Below are 8,614 nucleotides of genomic sequence, written 5' to 3' on the forward strand. Positions count from 1 at the left end.
GAAGGGGAGGGGGTGACCTATGTCACGTGATCTGCGTCGAACGTAAGGTCACGTAAACGCCAACCAATCAGATCACGGGCGCGCGCTTGAATATTCGTCTCAACCAATCAGCATTGAGCACAGCTTCGGCAGCGCTAACAACCAGAGTTAGCTCCATGTAGCTGCACACTGCCGTCTGGCATTTTAAAGCTATTTCATTCCAAATTAATATTGTAGCCCGGGATACAATAACAGCGCGACTCATTTCGGAGGTTTGGCTGCGTCTGAAGAGCATTAATAGCAGCGGTAAGTATAATTCAACTGCAAAGCCCCGGGACATAGCCGTTGCGGCAGGCTAATGCTAGTTAGCAAACACCGGTGTGGCTCCTTAAAATTTCGATTTACAGCTCTTTCAGTCGCTTGATGTGAATTATTAGAATCGTGATTTCACTCGAAGTAGTCAGTCTTTACTCCAGTACTTAATTTTCAGCAATGAAGACAACACAGTTTACCTGAAAGTCTGGAACAGTACGTAGCTTAGCGGAGCTTGTTAGCTAAACATGCCGTCTCTCACTGGAGGCTGTATTTACGTCAATCGGAAAACAAAATGTACTGCTGATCAGCACTGATGGTCTCTCTGCAGCCAGTTTCCCTGCAAATCCACCCAGAATCTGTTTTAAGTTAAGCATCCTTTATTGTTTTGGAAATGATCCTTAAAAATCCTGAGCGATCATGAGCACAAACCTCAAGAAAGACGCCTGATGGTACTAATACATTATCAAAACTCTTTGTTTTACCCCAAACGTTTGTTAGAGGGATGAATTTGCTTCAGGCCGAGTCAGTTATATGAATTTGACTTATATGTGAAAAGTGATGTTACTAGCTGAATATAATGACTGTGTCAGAGATGTACATTGTCAATGTTTTACCAGTTGTTAGTTTCTTATGTGCCTAATATATTATTGTTGCTTTCTTGAATCTGGTAACTTCCAATTTTGATCTTAAAATAAAATAATAATGTCCTTTATGTGAATGTTTTTCTTCCCCTGCAGATGACAGGCTCAAACGAGTACAAGCTGAACCAGGGACCAGAGGACGGCATCTCTGCTGTGAAGTTCAGCCCCAGCACTGCTCAGTTCCTCTTGGTTTCGTCCTGGGACTGCACCGTTCGCCTCTATGATGTTGGAGGAAACACCATGCGGATGAAGTACCAGCACACAGCCCCAGTTCTTGACTGTGCTTTTTATGTAGGTCAAATATATATATATATAAATGTTTGCATTTCTTTAATTTGTTTGCTATTTAGGTTTCTCGTTATGTCAGACTAACATGGGGATTTAATTTTTTGCTCACAGGACCCAACACACTCTTGGAGTGGAGGCTTGGATGCTCAATTAAAAACTCATGATTTGAACACTGACCAAGGTACGTGGCAATGCTTTCAGGTACTAACTGCCTGAAAGCCTTTTAATCTAATATTGTCAATGCCTCCTTGTAAACAGGCACAACCGTTGGGATGCACGATGCCCCCATTCGTTGTGTGGAGTACTGCCCGGAGGTTAATGTCATGGTAACCGGTAGTTGGGACCGATCAGTTCGGCTGTGGGACCCACGGACACCCTGCAATGCTGGCACCTTTCCACAGCCTGAAAAGGTACAACAGTTGAGGCATGAAGGCCTAAGATATTTTTTTCCTTCAATTTTTCTGTTCCAAAACTTTTCAGGTTTGTGTTTGATTCATTTGAGTCCTAACTCCTTTACTAGACAATAAGACATCCGTTAATGAAAAAAAACGTAATTAATGTATCTCACAGTGGCGAGGAAGATATTTTTTTGTGTCCTTGTCTGTTGGACATGCTTGGATAATGCTTGTGTTCTTTATCAAAGGTGTACACCCTCTCTGTGGCTGGAGACAGGCTGATTGTTGGTACAGCTGCGAGACGAGTCCTGGTGTGGGATCTGAGGAACATGGGTTATGTGCAGCAAAGAAGGGAGTCCAGTCTCAAGTATCAGACTCGCTGCATCAGAGCCTTCCCCAACAAACAGGTCCATATTAACTCTGAATAAAATTCTTTGTTCGGCCTTTCAAAGAGCACATTGGCCATGTTAAAATCTTCTGTTAATGAAGTGTAGTGTTGCAGCTGCTAGTTTTTGATGTGAGGAAGTTTGATAGTAACCTTTTTTTTTTCCCCCTTTCCTGTCTTTGCTCCAGGGCTACGTCTTGAGTTCAATCGAGGGACGTGTGGCTGTGGAGTACCTGGACCCAAGCCAAGAGGTTCAGAAGAAGAAGTATGCCTTCAAGTGCCACAGACTGAAGGAAGGGGGAATTGAGCAGGTTTACCCCGTCAATGCCATCTCATTCCACAGTGTTCATAACACCTTTGCCACAGGTGAGATTGGCCAGTTTGCACTTGAGAAATATGTTTTTTTTTTGTCAATGAAGTAATTTTTTCAAGTTTTTCCTGTGACCTTTTGTTGTTGAGCGGCTGACTTTGCAGAGCTTGCTTAATATAGATCATATCTCGGCGGTAAGCCCGCCTAAAACTTTTGAGGTTGACCTTGAGCCTCTCCTCTGACCAGGTGGCTCAGACGGCTTTGTGAACATCTGGGATCCATTCAACAAGAAGCGCCTGTGTCAATTCCACCGCTATCCAACCAGCATCGCGTCGTTGGCCTTCAATAACGACGGCACCATGCTCGCAATCGCTTCCTCCTATATGCACGAGGAAGGCGACATCAGTCATCCAGAGGACGCCATCTTCATCCGCCAAGTCACAGATGCTGAGACAAAGCCCAAGTGAGTCCTCCTCTCCGCTGCGGCTCACAGGACTTCATACCAGAGCAGGTTGCCTGCACCTGAATCTGTGAGCAGTTCTGTTTACCGAGAGCACGTCCAGCTGCAGCATATGCTGATCTGTATCTTTGTCCGCCCACTTTTCAATATCCGACAGCTGAAAGATAGACAGATGAGAGCTTGAAAGTCTTTTTTTTTTTTTTTTTTCCCCCCCCAGTTTGTGTATTGCTGTTAGAAATAAACACTGAAATAGACACTGTTCATAGTTTGTAATACAACCATTGACATTATTTTGATACTTTAAAACTGAATTCGCTTCAGGTTATGTTAACTGAGGTTTGACGCTGTTTGGAGTAATGTCATTTATCTGTTCATACAATACAGACAGTGCAAGATTTTCTTAGTCCCCCATAATTCATGCCTTCAGAATATTTCCTGGTTTGTCAATCAACACAGAATGTATTAGAATTTCATCAAAAAAGAGATTTAGTACATGTATCATACCTGAATTGGTGTGTTTTCTTAAATGTCTGTTTCTAAAATACACTTTTTCACATTTAATTGATTGAAAAGGTTTTCTGGTATGAATTAATTTTCAGTGGCACGAATCTGGATACTGTCAACCTATAAAAGCCTGTTCAGAGAGTCTGGCTCCTTATTGGACGGTCCTGCTTTTCCTTCTGTGTGAAATCTCGGACAAAAACAAGAGAACAAGCCCGTTTTCTCCAAATTGGTCATTGCTTGTTTTTTTTTTTTTTATGTGTGGATTGAGTCAATTTTCTCATGTTTTTGGTTTACAGGTCAACCTGAGTGCACTGTTGAAGCGGTTCCATCTAAAATCTAAATGGATTTATCAGCTGGCATCCAGTGCACCTTTTATTTCTTGTCATTTCTCTATGTTCTTGTGCAGCAGTTTCAATATCTTTTGTTTGAGTGTCTTTCTCTTCTCTTGTCCATCTATCCATTTTCACATCTTGTTCTTTATTAAACTGATTTATATGTAGCTTTTACACTTTTGGCGTGGTTATTTTAGCTTAATGATCTTGGTGTTTTGTAATGTTTTTGAATAAGTTCTGAAATTTAGCTGGCAACATGAATCCAGTTTATACTGTCAACAATAGCCACTTGTGTTTCCTGCCTGGAAAAGAAAACCAGAGAAAGCAGGAATGTGAGGGCAGGAGAGGTTGTTCTGCTGACGATGTGTTGAGGGAAAGTGATGATCCACTCATCTTGCTGAAGGCTCCACTTGCCCCTGGACAGTGACCTGTGCTGATAGACATCGGGGGTCCGAGGGCCTAAACTACATCCTGCTTTATTATGAGGGTGTTTTAGGAGAAAACCACTAAAGTGGGAGATCTGACAGACTGAAATAAAAGATCAAAATTTTAAAAGGCTTTTTTTTCCAATAAAATACCCTTGATTGAATATGTTTTGACTTAAACATTTTTCTCTGAATGAAGGATTTGTCCAGTTTTCTGCTGTGTTTCAGTAAGTTGCTACACTGGTGATAAATTGGATTTAATCCAGATTTGAGGATGAAATAAACGGGGGACCTATGAGCAGGGAGCAGTGCCCCGTGCCTGTCCAAGTGGTCTCTTTTCCCCTCAGCTCAGATTCTCGATGCCAAATAATGCAATTTCCAAGGCCCCTTCAAGATATAGCTGTCAATTATAGAATTTAAGAGCTTCTCTCTCTCTTTTTTTAATGGCTCTATCTGCTTCTGTGGCATCCTGGAAATGATTAGTTGGGTTTGGTGAAATGATGTAACTAATTCCCATGATAGCTGATAATGAGTCTGCGCCTGACGTAGGATTCTGACTGATGCCTCATTTGAAATTACAATCATTTTGGGTGATAATCACTCCAACATGCAGCAGACAAGAGGATGGCTTCGGGTTTGTTGTTGGGCTTATGTTGAAGTATCATGTTTCCTCTAATCTTTGGCGTCTGCCGAATGGTGAGATCCAGCTCTTTGAGTCTGCGTTTGAGGTTTCCTCTCTGCTGGATTGCTGTTTAATTGGGAGTAATGATTTAACAGCGACAGTCAAAGCAATTAGTGATTTTCCAACCTCAACCTCAGTTTTCAAAGACTTACAAATGCAGTCTCCTTTTAATTCATCCCCTTAAAGGATGTATTAAGCTCCGTAATTGAACAAATTGCTGGAGATAACTCTGTTGCATTATCTGTCAGCAACTTTCTCCGAACTACAGGGTTTTTCTCTCTCTCTCTCTCTCTCTCTCTCTCTCTCTCTCTCTCTGTCTCCTTTGCAAGCATCCCGATAACCACATTTGTGGTTGTGTGGCCAGGCTCTGGTTTCCAACCGCTGAAGTGTTGCAGACAGTTAGGCTCTACATGAAACCGTTACATGACAATTAAAATGGGTGATTGTGCTCCAACAGGCTGTCAGGTGCATTTAACCCGACCACAAAGGGCTCTTATGTTCACTCGAGAGGGCACGGATGACCTTCAGCCAGACACCTTATCTCTCAAGGCTGGCTTCTAATATTATACACAGCTGACGATACCGCCCTCTGTGAGCTGCGGAGAAATGGGGAAATCACATGATGCATCAGGAAAATATTGACAGCATTCTGCATTAAGGCGTGTCTTCTGTTTCATTACCAACACTGATGAACAGATACATGCAGGGACACTGTGGTGCGGCGCTGTTTCTTCCCTAATCCACATTTGCAGATTATAAAAGGGAAACTATTTTTTTTTATTATTTTTTAAATAAACTTACACAACTCTAGAGATCAATTATTTCCCGAAGTAGATAAGATTTGTGGGTCTAATGAGATATATTTTACTGCAGATCTTCACGTTTCACTTATTGGCTTTATTGTGGGTTGTAATGACATATTATATATAGCTGCTACAGATTTTAAGATTTTTACACATGCATGTCTAGCTTGTACACACCCTCTTATATTTTGGATAATGTTATCCTTAGTGGAAGATGTACTGATCTTTAACCTAAAGCTAAAGTATAGCAGTGTTTGCCATCTGTCCATCGTCTATGCCACTTTATCCAGGATGAAGTGCTGAGGCTGAGACCAGGTGACTGGATGAAGGCAGGGTAAATCCTCGACCGCTCACCAGCAGAGAGACAGCAGACAATCACACACAGTCACGTTACATGTACGGGTAATTTTTTAGACTCCAAGTCATGCACGTGTTTGGATTGTTGAATGAAGCTGGAGAACAGCAGGATTGAGTCGAGGGATTCTTGATTTGAAGGGAAAGTGCTGACCACTGCACAAGTTCAGCAGAATACATAAAACATGCTCTTTAAATTAATTAGAAGCTAAATGAGTTATTTAAATACAAGTGACATGAAGATCTACAGTCACTATACAGGCTTAAAAAAAAAAGTCAAATTAACTGTCATTAATTGATTTCAGACCCATTTTTACAATGAAGCAAACAGAGAATCAGGAAAGAAAGATTACATCCACAGGGAAAATATGCAAACTTCACACAGAAAGGCACACAACCTGGTCAAAGCCTGGGATGTTCATGCTGCGAGGTCAGAGCATTTACCGCCACACCTCCGGGCAGCCATGTTTTATTTCGCTATCTGGTCTCATTCTGTGGAGGAACCAGTGGACATGGTGAGTTATTAAACTCTCTGAACTACGCACACACGTTTCCCCCTGCATTATTTACCAGATGCTCCAAAATTACAGTTTTTTTTTTCAATCAGGAGATACAGAGATATTTTTAGTCAGCTGGGCGAAAATGTGGCAGAAATACTACATCGTCAACATAAACAACCTTATCACTGTCATATAAGAATATATGTTAGACAATGGCCTGTTTCTGGTCAACGTATGAACATACTGAATGAGCCTAATAGCTCCTTGGTAATGGAAAAAAAAGGTATATCATAATAATCCTGTTTCCAGTTTATCCAAGCAAGGGAATGAAACCCGACTCTTCCTCCTGGACGCGGTCTGCCACCGAGGCTTCGCAGCCCCGGGGAGGCTCTTAAAGCCAGCATCTTCTCCAGAGCATTGTAGTTACATTACAGCCTAATTAGACGACGAAGCTCAAGGCCATGTAGCCCACCGGTTTCACACTCTGAGCCATCCATCTCCTCCGGAGGCCGGTCAGGCCGGCTGGACGAGGGGCCGCTCACCTGGAAACCGGACCGCAGTCAATCAAAAATCTCTGACCGTGACAAGAGGGTCACGGATTTTTTTTTAGTTAGTGGTTCCATTATGCTCTCGGGCTTCGAGCTGGAGATTAATCATTCGGTAAATGAAATGCGTGGCATGGATGTTTTTCAAACGAGGGCTGTAAAACAATGGCACCGAGCAAAACCTGCCCCTCGCTTTGTTCTTTCATGTTTCTGCGAACACTACAATATGTGTAAAAGGTGTTGCCAACAAAGCATCTGCAGCAGCGGTGAAGGACAACTTTCCCAAGTATAGGGTGTCATATTGTCCCATGGCTGGATGTGTTAATATCCTCCAGGGGGGAAAACCACAAACACTTAAGCATAACTGATCCATGTCCCATTGAGAGCCACCTCTCTGTAGGACAGTCCGGCATGTCACACACCGTATCCCACTTGAAAGCATAAAACCTGTTGCATTGTGTCCATGATTTGCGGTGAGCTGCGGAGCGACAAGACAATTATTTTCTGAAACTGTCAAAAAAAAAATAGAGGGAGGGCACATCCCAGGGGAAACTTTGAGTTGTTATCCCCATTTAAACTGAAATCAGATTGCAGGCCTTTTCAGGCCGGCCTTTTCTGCACAGCTCTGCCACTGTGCTGCTGTTTAATGGGTTCATGGCCACAGGGCAAGGGTTACAGTTTGTCCTTCCTGCAATTAGCATTCACGGTTAGCTTAGCAGAACTAATGCACCACCTCTTTGAGGCTTAAGTTTCCCCCGTGCCTCCGGGTGAATGTAGCCAAGATTTAACTGACTCCTTGTATCCATTTCAACCTGCTTTATGAGACAAAATCCCTTGAAGAATACAGAGCAAAGACAACCATTATCGTCCAATTAAGCACTGCTGTCATATTAGTTTTCTTTATCATAAAAATATGGACACAGTATCATGTGTTGATGTACAACACAGCTCCATGTTATGGGATTAAAATAAGAGTAACACAGGTGTTGTGATAGATGTTATTTTTACCTTATATACCAACACAGGCTGATTCTGTTTCATTACCATTTAATGGCACAATTGTGGTAGATTTTCTAATTTAGATATTTATTTGGTAATCCAATAAATGACAGAACCCCAAAATGGCAGCAAATGTTCATGTTGTTCCATCATTCTTTTACCATTTGAAGCATGTTTCCTTGTTCACAGTTAATGTCTTTGTTCGCAATGTGGAAATACATCCATTTTATTAGTGTTTGACTTGACCATGCGAATAAACTCTAACCTGTGGATAAACAGGAAGAAAAATCTATGTTATTGAATTTAAAACACATTTGTCATTTTCTAAGTGCATCCTGTCTGAGTGATCAGTGGCCGCCGTGCATTATGGAACCAAATCAATGAGACAAAAAGGAGGTGCTTTCATAAACAGCTTTTGATTATTGGACATTATTAACTTTTCTGAATTCGGTGAAGTGAAACAATGTGTTGTCCCATCGACTCAATTCCAGATTAAGCAGACCAACGTGAATAATGTGAATGCAGGGATCAATTTGTTCAACTAATAATGTTTCAGTACACAGAACAGTCGTGCATGGAGAAGTCTGGTTCTAATTCATCATCGTCCACACATTATATTATTATTGATGGCTCTTGCCTTGGGCAAGTCCATTTGTTTCCCAGATTTGTGGCAGGCGGCAGAACATTGCATGGAAGT

General features: G+C 41.9%; 1 protein-coding gene across 1 annotated transcript; it reads left to right on the forward strand.

Annotated features, from left to right (window-relative positions):
* The first annotated feature begins 77 nt into the window (after nt 1-77).
* On the forward strand, nt 78-3,783 carry bub3 (BUB3 mitotic checkpoint protein). Its single transcript, XM_030098960.1, has 8 exons — nt 78-285; nt 1,032-1,226; nt 1,335-1,404; nt 1,482-1,633; nt 1,867-2,025; nt 2,192-2,369; nt 2,560-2,776; nt 3,574-3,783. Exons 2-8 carry the CDS (start codon nt 1,032-1,034, stop codon nt 3,581-3,583), a joined length of 981 nt encoding a protein of 326 aa, XP_029954820.1. The 5' UTR covers nt 78-285; the 3' UTR covers nt 3,584-3,783.
* The last annotated feature ends 4,831 nt before the right edge of the window (nt 3,784-8,614 follow it).

Source organism: Salarias fasciatus, chromosome 8 (genome assembly GCF_902148845.1).
Source record: "Salarias fasciatus chromosome 8, fSalaFa1.1, whole genome shotgun sequence".
Classification (NCBI taxonomy): Eukaryota; Metazoa; Chordata; class Actinopteri; order Blenniiformes; family Blenniidae; genus Salarias; species Salarias fasciatus.

Excerpts from the sequence above, each read along its gene's own strand:
- bub3 (XM_030098960.1), top strand. The coding sequence starts at position 1,032 with ATGACAGGCTCAAACGAGTACAAGCTGAACCAGGGACCAGAGGACGGC. Across the intron at positions 1,227-1,334 it reads TTCTTGACTGTGCTTTTTAT|GACCCAACACACTCTTGGAG; the intron begins GTAGGTCAAATA and ends TTTTGCTCACAG. Across the intron at positions 2,370-2,559 it reads TCATAACACCTTTGCCACAG|GTGGCTCAGACGGCTTTGTG; the intron begins GTGAGATTGGCC and ends TCCTCTGACCAG.